We start from the raw sequence: 11,925 nt of genomic DNA on the forward strand, positions 1-11,925 counted from the left end.
AAGTAGTAAATGATGGTTTTTGAAAACGGATTTAATGAAATGCATGGCAATGAAATCCTTTTGCATTTTATACAGAGGAATAAAAACATACATTAAAATGTAAAATTTATAAATTATAATATACATGAGGAATTTTGAAAAAAAAACATCTTGTACAGGGCCTACTTAAAATGCCCTATTGTCAATATACTGACTCAACTTGCAAACAAGGCTGTCTGGAAGGGACTTTTGCCGGCAAATACAAAAATAATAAACTAAGCAGGTACATGCTAATGTGGTTTATTTCCAAAATAAGTTGTGTCAAATGTATTAGCCCAATACAAGTCTTTTAGTTGAGGAAAGTTGTTTTCATTGTACCCTGTGAGCAGGGCACAATACATGTTACAGAAAGTATGAGAACTAATGACAAGAATAAATAAGCCTTATAATGTGGCCAAGTCCAAAGTAGCACCAAGATACTTGTAGAAACACATTTGTAAGCCATGTAAAAAGATACATTGACTTCTGTATTATTATGATTGTCTGAAAGTTAGTCTGGTTTACAAATTTTAGCCTTGACCAGGATGTTATAATAGAGAAATATAAGACTCCAGCAAAATTGTTAACAATTTGGAGAGGTCATTGTAAATATATGTGCATACACGAAGTCACACATATATAAACAGTGGAGAATTGAGGATATTTTATATATACTTTCAAATGATCTCTGCTTGTAAATAGAGTATTGACTTCATGCAATGGTATATGGAAGCCATATATGGAAGCTCCTCTACAAAGCTTTGGAGTTTCACAATTTATTTGAAATAGTCTTCGACATCTTACTTGTATAATTACGTCAAATGAAATTTTATTTTAAAAATGGGGTTATGTATAAGCCAGCATAATTATCATTCTAACCTCTTCCCCATTTATTTTCTAAGAGGCTTAAGTTATTCTCGTACAGCTGTTTTGGTGTAGACTGTGAACTAAGTGATCGTCTGAGGTTCCTTTATCTTCTAATGTCATGAACAGAAGCCTTCTCTGTGCTGCGCAGACATGCCATCATAGCAATGCTACTCATTGATAACTTAATGACAGACTGCAGGCTTGGGAAACCTCCTTTACCGGCCACCACTCACCCATGTAATGCCACGAAACCTTCGATCTGGGAAAGCAATTTCCTTGTAATGGTGTCATTCAGACATTAACCAGTTGATGGGTTAAAGGGTTCTTTTTTTCTTTGACACTAAACTAAGCCAGGTTACAAGTTTAATAGCTCATACCCCAAGGAAAATATCTAAAATTATTGAAGACATTAATACAGAAATCAGAAATCAATGGTAAAAACTATATCTGCTTAAATTTAAAGTGTATTCATAGAGATTCCACCTCTCTTGCTCTCTTTGTTCTTCGCTTCTCTTGCCCCCTTCCCTGTCTCTTGTCTACCCATTCCCCTCCCCATGTGCCCATGTCCAGCCTCCTTTCCTCTCTTCCTCTACTCTACTCTCATTAAACCTTTCCACGTGGAAAGAAAAAGCATAGAGATTCCAATGTTTGATTCAACTGAAAGCCAGAAAAAAATCTGAATTATTTAAAGCAAAGTATTATGAATAGACATATAATTAAAGAGCTCTCTTACCAAACATGCTACTGAATAATGTAATATTCCCAGAAAATAATTAGGAAGAAACTACAAAGTCATGGCAATTTTCAGCATTGTTCTGCCGGAAAGCATAGAATTAGACAAATTCTCCTACAATTTGACTCAGTGAAAATCATTCAGAAATCATGTCCTACAAACCAAAGACACTGTTTGTCAGTAGAGCATGAGTCAATCAGGCACAGGCAGAAGACCCTCAGTTTGAAACTTCAGTATTGACAAAACCAAGGGAAGAAGAGAAAAAGAGTGATTAATCAAGTTTTGTATTAATATTAGAAAAGAAGATCATAACTTTATATAAAAAATCATAATATGGTCATGCTAAAGAAAATAACACCATTTCTATTGTGTCTGAATATGATTTTCCTATTGGTTACTTTAAATACTTAACTGGTGTTAGCAGTTTATAAAACTATAAATGTTAATCTTCAAAAACAGATGTCAGTAACATGCTTTATAAGTTTCATTTCATTACCTAAGCAATGTTATGATTTGTAATTAGTCAAAGACATTTACTAAAATCTTTAAGAATGGGAGGTTGCTGTTTCTCTCTTATACTATAGTTAGTTAGTATGCTTTCATCCTGACTGAATTACGTAAAATAAGTCAGAATTCCATCACTAGTATTGGGACTCTGGTGCTGTCCAAGGACAAGCAAGTGTTTGTGTCTTTTATTACTCAACAAGATTTAGAAGTGTCAAGTTGAGAGTGTTCTATTTTAAACTTAATTACTGCTATCAATTTCAAAATCAAGTCAAGCTCAGAACTCAAACACAGTACAATCTTTTTATACAATATTAGAATTCTTTGTGTAGTTGCAATCTGAATATGTCTCATAGTCAGCATTTAAAATGCAGAGGGACATTAAGGAGAGGCTATCAAACAAACTGAAAAGACTTATTGAATACACATTTGATCTCTGTGGCACTGAATTATTTAAATAGAGAGCACTGTACCAGCCCAAGAGATCTCTGGGTTCACAAATGCAAGACACACATACCACACCTAATTTTGCTAAGTCTTGACTAGCTCAATGGCTGAACACTTATAAACCTCCCAGCAACCAGCACATTCTTCCCTCCAGCATTCATGACTTAACACCTCTTAAATTATAATTTATCTTGTTGCCCTGGCTCCTTCTGGGCAGCCATCTTATCTTTGCTTCTCAATGCACTTCTGGGCAGCCCTTTTGAGGGTCATTATCCTTCTTGTATTTATATTTTCTGCGTTTACACCTTCCTGTTCCTTACAGGGGTGGGGGTGGGGGTCCATCTTATTTCCATTTCCTCTGGTGAGATCCTTTCTTTGTCCAGCCTGTGTTTCTTCTCCTGAGAACCTAGAAGTCCCGCCTCTCTCACTGCCCAACCATTGGCCATTGGCTCCTTATTAATCAATCAAAAAACAATTGGAGAGTGGGACCCTCAGTGTCTAGACTTGAAAATTCCTGATTTGGGGGGTGGGGAGTGGGAGAGGGGCAAACCAAGACAAAGCATTAGAACCAATTCACAACAGATCTCTACAAAAAGTATAGAATAGCAGTCCAAATCATTAATTTATTTGGATATTTTTCATTTTGTTTTTAGACACAAAGGTGTATAATTAACCCTCCAAAAATATCAAAGGAAGAACAACAATATCAACCAACTAGACTGCCCAGAGGTCCCAGGGACTAAACCACCAACCAAAGAGGGACCCATGGCTCCAGCTACATATGTAGCAGAGGGTGGCTTTGTCAGACATCAATGTGAGGAGAGGCCCTTGGTCCTGTGAAGGCTTGATGCCCCATGTATGGGAATGTCAGGACGGGGAGGCAGGAGGAAGTAGGTGAGTAGATAGGGGAACATCCTCATAGAAGCAGGAGGAAGGGGGATGGGATAGTGGGTTTCCAGAGGAGAAACCAGGAAAGGGAATAACATTTGAAATGTCAATAAAGAAAATATCCAATAAAAGAAATCACAGATAAGTACATATTAATTAAGAACCAGGACAAATTTGAACTCTGAGAAAATGTGTGTACTTTGTTGGTGGGACAAAGAGCATTCCTTAAAACACACAGGTGACAAACATGCCAAGATTCATAACAGATTATACAAATTTTATTCTCTGATCATGAATATAAGTAGATGACATGGTGAAGTCTTCATACCTAGAGTTTTGTTCCAAAGAGCATCTTTTAAAATGCACCATGATTTCAAAACCATGCTATAACTCATTTTAAAAATTACTTTGATTCCAATTTCCAAAAATGCTTATACACACACACACACACACACACACACACACACACACACACACACACAAGGGTGTCTGAGATTTGAAAGTCACTTTTCTACAAAAGCACAATTTTGCAGTTTGCTGGTTAGTGTCAAGAGCTTATTGGAGGTGACGAATTTTAGAAACTATATTACCTTGCGTGGTGGCAGAAGGAATGATAATGAGAGACAAAGCATTTCCCCACTTACCCTAGGCACAGAGCTGGCCACATTCAACATGGTCAACTCTGGAATTTATCACACTGCGGTTGAGACTACAGTTTGGAATATCTCCAAGTGTCAGCAGCTTGGAGTTGGTGCATACGTGTGTGAGTTAATTTGTTTGCTATTGCAGCTTTGCCAAGCAGTAATTATTACTCCAATTTTATGTCAATAAAACAGAGGTATGATACAGCTTCTCCAAGTTCAAATAGTAACTAGAGACAAAGACAGAATTTACTTTGCATTGTACTTTACTGGTTTTAGAATCCAGAAGACTATTCCAGGAACCAACCTTTGCCACAATTATCCATGTAAATATGCCTTGCTCCCCACAACAGTTTGGACTTTAAAATTCATTTGCGTTATCTTATTGAAACTCAAAGGGAACTGTGTATCTATCTGATCTCAGTAAGTACATGACAACCCTTATGAAACATGAGTTTGTACTTGAGGGAGAAGACAAGTATGTGTATGTGCGCACACACACACACATGCATACACATTTGAGGCAACATCAGAAGAGCAAAGTATCAGAATGCAGTGTATCTTTTAAGTCCAACAGGACACTGGAGTCATATCCATCTGGAGTTGGCTCTGGACCACCATATTTTGGTGGATAGTAAGGGATCCGGTACGTAGTTCTGCTGTTCTCTCTAACCTGACAGGCTGTAGATAGGCTTCAGTGAAGGAGATGGACTCAGGGGGACTCAGCACAGGTACTAGAAATATGGCTTCAACTATGATTCCTTCTACTAGAGATAGGATGATACCACAGAACAACCCCTACTCCTTTCTTCTGACAGAAAGCTTCACCCCCATGCAATAGCAGTCTAGGCTTATAAGGGTACAGATTTCCACAACATTAGGAAGCCATGGAACTTTGGTGGGTCTCCAAGGACGGTCAGCAGGTTGGCCTCTCACTGTCAAGCAGCTGGCAGCTCTCGGCACCCTCTTGAGGGACCTGTGCAGCTGTGTTTTATGTTTCCATGTGGTCTTGCCAGAGGTCCCTCCCCTTAAACAGGCCCAGCTTCCACAATTAGTATGTATTCAAAATGAGCTCTGTATGGAACACATTAGGTCCCAGAGGCCTCGTGGAGCTATTTACACGGCTTTGGACTAGTTCCAGGATCGCAGACTATGTGGGATGTGTAAATTAAGGAAGTCTCACAGTCCAGTGGCTGTGACTGGAACATACACCGTGGTTTGAGCTCATACCCTTTTTTCTAGTGCTTTTCTTGGCCTCGTTTTCATGATTTTATTGTTTTGAAAGATAAATGTTCTCTATTCTTAAAACCACACTTTAGAAAAGATTTCTCTCTCCTTTTCCTTCATGTGCCTAGTTCCATACCTTAAGTATGAAGAAAAGTGAAGACCAGCCATTCTTTTCTTGGCATTAAGGCCACTTGAGGGTTTTATTTGCATTCACCTGGCCAAGTCATAAATACCATTCAACACCTATACAAACTATTTCTTTAGTTAGAATAATACATTGATTTCACTTAATAAAATAAAGAAAAAACAGGTGAGGTCATCTTGTATATAGCGGAGAACACACATCAGACAGGTGGTGTGGAAAAAAAAATTCTAGTGAAGCCACTTTTCTAACTTTGCAATCTAAAATCCATCTCACAAATATATATTATTTATTTAATCTGTGGCTTCCACATACCCACAGCTTATGGGATTGGATTTTTTGGTTCTTTGTCCTCTTCTCCCACACTCCTCTCTGTCCACTCTGCTCTGCTTCTCCAGAGTTTCTGCAGATATTCATAGGCCCCATATTTTTGTCTCCTTTACCAGTTTGTTACTGCTGCTTAATAACATAGAGCCTGACACACTCGCCCTGAATTTACACAGTTGATTTGCTGGGGGATCTGGACACCAAATGTTTGATGTCAGGAGAGAAAAACTGAAAGACTAAGGGTCAGGATATTAGTTATCTGCTGAAGATTGTTAATGATGGTGACAATTATGAGAGCTTCAGATGCCTAACTTGTATGTGTTATTTTGAATCTTTAAAGATGCAAGATTGTTTAATTTTCATACTGGCCTTCATAATATCCCCATGAGGCAGGTAAGTAAGCTGATCTCTTAAGAAAACTAGCAAGATGCCTATCACACAGATATATAACATATGTACCCTTTATTTTTATTTATTTTTACTCAAATTAAAAAGTGAATTCATTCAATGCCCAAAATAATGTCTCTTTTACTTCTTCAAGAATGGTCTTTTGCAGCCGGAGAGGTAGCTAATTGGTCTTTAAAATCTTTCTGCCAAACCTGATCTCTTCAATTCAATCCCAGGAACCCAGATGGAGGAAGGGGAGAACTGGCTAGTGTAAGTTGTCCTTTAACTTTTTTCATGCGTACTGTGACACACAGCAACCCTCACCCAAAACGTTTCTAAAAAAAAATAGAAATTTAGTTTTCGTCTATTAAATACAGAAATTGTAGCAGTTACTAAGTTCTCTTCCCAAAGACACGCAAATTGTAAGGTCAAACATATCTCAGGAAAATTGAAACGTTAAGTTTTCTCATTGAATAAAACCTTGCGAGACACAGAGGAACGTTTTCCACCTGAATGTCCATGAGCCCTGAAATTAAAAGGTTGCAATGTGGGGCCTTAGTATAGGTTTTACAGATTCCTCAAGCTGAAGTTAGTTTTGGATTGTTTAAAGCAGCTCACTGTAACTTCTAATAATTTCCTAGTAAATTCCTAAGAACTGGAAACTATGCCAATACACACACGTACACAGACACGCACACACACACACACACATGCATATAATGGAAATGTCATGAATATTCCCAATACTCTATGCTACTCACAATTAACCGAGAGGGAAGCCAATCTAATTTGCCCCAGTCCACATGTATACTCTATAGGAGAGCTGGAACGCAAACTCAAATGCATTTAACTTTCCAAGCATACTGCATCTGCATTCCATTTTTAACTTACATGTATCTGTACATTGCTCAGTTTGTTAAATAACACATACCTGATTGCCGCATGTGTGGGGACACTGAACAAATACATCACGAGGCATGCCTTTCGCTGATATTAGATACTCTGAGTCACTTGCAGTCCCATGCCTATTAGTAACTAGCTCTGATTTTCTTTCTCTCTAGATACTTCAGATCACATGGAATAATAAGCCTCGAGTGAAAACAGAGACACTATACCAAAAATGACATTTAGAATCTCTAACCTGAGAAAAATGTCTATATTGGAAATATCTAGCCTGTGTGGGAGATTGGCATAAGAGGAATCTTGCCTCACCATACGTGTGCATGCAGTTTGCCCTATACTTATCAGAAGGGATTATTGACACAGTCTCACAGACACCGAGAGCAAATTAGCATTCATATTAAGAGTGATTGAAGTTATTTGTTACTCTGCTCACTAGGTCATCCTAATTTTCATTTTAACTCTGACTTGTTTTGCACACTCTTTATTCTTAATCTACCTGAAGGTAAGAAACACAAATTCATGCATATTTTTGTTTATGTTATCTCATGAAAGAAATGTCGCCAAATCAAACAGTGTAGGGAGTGTAGAATTGTTGTAACAGACCTTACAACTCTTTTGTTTATGGGAAGGATATTTTGAAGCTATTACCTTTTATCAAATGACGATTAGTTTATTTTAACCTTGGTTGCATTTTGTAAAATAATCCTAATGAGGGATCCTTCTTTATTCCCAACCAAATCTTTCCCAATGAAATCCAACTGCACTACTCATTTAGAAATTTGATAATGCTCTCTTGTGTGAGTTTTAGGAATATTTGAAAGCCCATTGCATATAAATTATATCATGGAAAAGCTGTATAAATATTCTATTATGGCACATGCTGTTCCGAGGATCTGTCAGGATTTCCTTATACACTCCACCTTGAGTGGTATATAAATCAGATGTAAAAATTCATGTTGGACTGAAACTCAGCACAGAAAGTCTCCCCCAGAGGCAAATGCTTTCTTCAAAATGTGGTTTGAATTATGTTGGTCATTTTTAAGTTATAGTTGTACAGAAAATGTATTTGTGGTTTTGAAGGAAAGAGGTTTTTCCATTTTCATAACTCATTAGGAAACTTTACAGGCCTTCAGACCATTTTGTAGTTCGGTTTTTCTCAGCTTTTTTTTTCTTCCAAAGCAATATTAAAAGCTGAGTGGTGTCTGCTCTGAACTGATGATTACTGTTCTGAATACAAAGGTATATGTGAATATATATATATATATATACATATATATATATATATGTATATATATATATATTCCAAAGACACCGTGGCTAGAGTCCATAATTATAATTCAGCCGGGCCTATCAGCTGCCCCCTGTTTACTCTGGTAGCAAGTGAGATGTATTCTATCCCACAAAAAAATTTCTGAACTCGGTTCAGAATGTACTGTTTGACATTTTGAAGCTGGATTTTTAACTCGTAGAAACATGTACTGAGATTAAAAAAATAAACTGCTTGTTTAGCCAAATATTCTTACCTTTCTTAAATTCTGCTTGCCCTAACATGTCCAGCAAGCACCTGGCTGCATGGTGTAAAAGCGTTCAATAAAGTTTTGAAAATACCTAGATTTTTTTTTGTTCGGAGGTTAGTTTGAATTTCTTTGAATTATTATTTTTTTTAATTTGTAGATAATGTTACTGAGTATTATCACAGACATCTAAGTTTTATTTTAGCATATATAGAGGTTATAAACATGTTTTCTCTTTTAATAATATAAATTACAAGTTAAGGAAGTTTCATTTGAAGTAAGAAAGATGGAATAACAAATAAAGTAGACTAAGCTCCTTTCAAAGGGCATGGACATAAAATTAAAAGTGTATTATTTTATATATTTAAATTGCATTAACCTATGTTAGCCTAATTCATGAATCCACTAGATCAACATGTCTGTTAATTACTGTTTAATTCTTTATCCATTAAAACATAAATTTATTAATATCTTCTCAAAGTAATTTCTGAAAGTTTCTCTTTTGTACTTGGAATCTGCGCGTTTTCATTCTTTATAGTTTCCTCTTCATCGTATTAAAGTGTTTCTGGTGAAGTGATTAAATTATTTGTTTGGGGATCCTTAGGACGATCACTCAGAGAATAATGCTTGCCTGCGGCTAGAAGAGCAAGGGGGGCTGTTCCTTTGTGAGGTGGGGAGGAGCAAACAGGGATCTAACTGTTCCTGCGTGTTTTATCTGCTGACCTACTGTCATGGAAATTAGCCAGCTCTGTACTACAGAGTGAGCTGAAGGCTACTTCTATATTTCAACATTAACAGACGAGCTGGGTTACTAATGAGGGGTCATGTCCCAAAACTCTCATCGCCATAGCTGAATAGCCTTCTTTCTATCTGGGTCATTTTTTTTTTTTATTATTCTGCTCCACTTACTTTTACTAAATTATGCTAATTTGTGTTCCATAATGTACACTCGATATGATTATGAAGTTTTAAGTGCAATGTTTACTTCACTCACAATTGTCTTCTTGTTAGTTCATTATTGAATAAATTTCTCTTATGATTTAACCTGGTATTCATTACTCCAAATGTCTTTATATAACCCATTACACAATTACAATCTACATTGCAGCTATTGAAAATCTACAAATTTCTGAGCTGCAGGTACATATTGAAATACAATTTTATATAGATTAAGTATCTTTCAGGGTGAAGTATGGGCATTTAAGAAACATTAATGTATTCTAAATAAAATAATTTCATAAATGAGCCTCTAATTCAGGGTTTGAAAGCAAACAGTATACACAACACCTACTACTGTATTATACATGAATTTCTCTTAATTAAGAATATGACAATGCTATTGTTTATGCAGTATTAACCTGCTAAATCGGGCACACTTATTTTTATGAACAAGAAACACATTTTTTCTGTTTCATTGTTAATTCTTGTATCATATAAAATAACTACGTTTTACAAACATTACAGTATGTAAAGCATGAGCTCACCTTGATTTTACCTTTAAGCAGCCTTTTATTTGTCTACTAGGACCTTCTTCCAGTGGCTTTACTACAGGCTCTGGCTCCTTTGTTTTCTTTTGACAAACCAATATATAATTTGTCCCATTATTATTTGACCAAAATGTACCAACAGAAGTTTCATAGCGTATGCAAAACTCCACTTTACCGCCGTCCATTTGATAAGGTGGAACCAATGAAATCTTAAAGGAGAACTGGTCAGTTTCACCATCGCACGAATTAGGAACATATTCTGCTAAAATGTCATAATGTGTCTGCCAGTCGTCCAAAGACATGCGCACATACACTAACTTCTCAAAAGAAATGTTCAGAACTCGAATGATGCCCTTCACACTTGTCGACCCAGGAAGGTGTTCAGCCGACTCCAGCACTGCCTTCTGGACTTGAAGTTGTTCCATAAGCTCTTCTTTGGAAGAAGGCAAGTCAAACAGTGGAGATAAAATATATTCATCTGTGTGGAGGACATCCCTAGTTAAGTCAAAATCAGTTGAAACACTTGGTAAGTCCCAACAATCAAATTCTTTAACAGACACAAGACTGAATCCAAGGCTGTCAGCAAAGGAAACTCTCCGGGAAGCTGAGGTTGGGGTGTCGAGATATAAGTCTTCAGAAGATTCTGACCCCCGTCTGCTTGGCTGAGGGGAGAAGCCAGGCTTGAAGGTCGCTTTAACTTCTTCATCTTCACACACAGAATCGGACAGATTAGGAACTTCTAAAAAGTTATCTTTGCTAATCTGACCGGGTACTTCGGCGGGCTCCATTGGTCTCGCTGATTTATCAAATGAGAGAAAACAGCTGGTAGAGGCCGATAGCTGAGATACTGAGGCTTAAAATAAGTGTAAGGTTACAGTTGACATTGCAAAAGAAGTCAGCCCTATAAATAGGTCTGGTGGCTTGTAAACTATGCTAGCCTGCCTCCAAGGCCTTTTTTAAGATAGCATCCAAGCTACTCTGGCCAGGATGTTCCAGATTTCACTCTTGATGTTTAAAGTTGCATGTGTTGATGAGCTCAGTTCCGAAAAGACATCAAACATTTTTGTCATTAAATAATATTAAAAGTAAGGATAAAAATGCTGCTTTAATTAAATAATACAAACCTATAAAATAAATAAAAGCAGTGAATAATTAATATATTCTATAAGGAGAGTCAAACCATGAAGTAGGCAAATTTGGACAGTGGAATGTGTGAATGTCTGCAACATGCAGAGATCTACAGTTTGCTAAAAACTGCAACTAGCATTTTCTGAGACTTGCCGTCTCAAATTTTGAGTGTACAGGGGTCAAGTACAGGTGCTGAAAATAAGTAAAATTTTAAAAAAGCAAAAAAATGTAAATACTCAAATGCCTTAGCATAGAAATCAACCCCCAGGAAATCTGTTCTATTAATGTGATGGGGAAGTGGGCAGAATAAATGCCACTGTGTGCTCTTCAACTCATAGTTTATTTTCTAAAGTCTCTACCCAGTACTGAAAAGGCTAGCATGCAGGAAAAGTAGGTAAATAATGCACATACTATAATCAAATCCTTGCAGTAATTAAAAAAGTTAAACATCTGAGTTGACAAAGAACAAGGAAAGTAAACATGCACCGGTGTGTGAGGCAAATTCCTGGAAAGCTTCAAAGGAAATTTGTAGTGGTTTTAGTAGTCAACATGGAGACGGAAATACCTTTTGAAACATTAAACATGGTGAGCACGGCACCTTTGAATTACCTAAACTTGAACCCAATTAAAACACGAAACATACAGTGAAAGAGGTGACTGTTTTTTCAACATCGGAAGCTGCAATGGTCCCCTGTATTCTCAATGACAACTC

The 11,925-nt window shown here is 36.9% G+C and overlaps 1 protein-coding gene across 1 annotated transcript in view; it reads right to left on the reverse strand.

The window, feature by feature from the left end:
* Positions 1–10,933, reverse strand: part of Ppp1r3a (protein phosphatase 1, regulatory subunit 3A) — a 40,594-nt gene extending 29,661 nt beyond the window's left edge. The window contains 1 exon segment of the mRNA NM_001109222.1: positions 10,083–10,933. Coding sequence (NP_001102692.1) covers positions 10,083–10,873 — 791 coding nt within the window. The 5' untranslated portion in view covers positions 10,874–10,933.
* Positions 10,934–11,925: the final 992 nt, after the last annotated feature.

The sequence above is a fragment of the Rattus norvegicus genome, chromosome 4, assembly GCF_021556685.1.
Source record: "Rattus norvegicus strain SHRSP/BbbUtx chromosome 4, alternate assembly SHRSP_T2T, whole genome shotgun sequence".
NCBI classification, from domain to species: domain Eukaryota; kingdom Metazoa; phylum Chordata; class Mammalia; order Rodentia; family Muridae; genus Rattus; species Rattus norvegicus.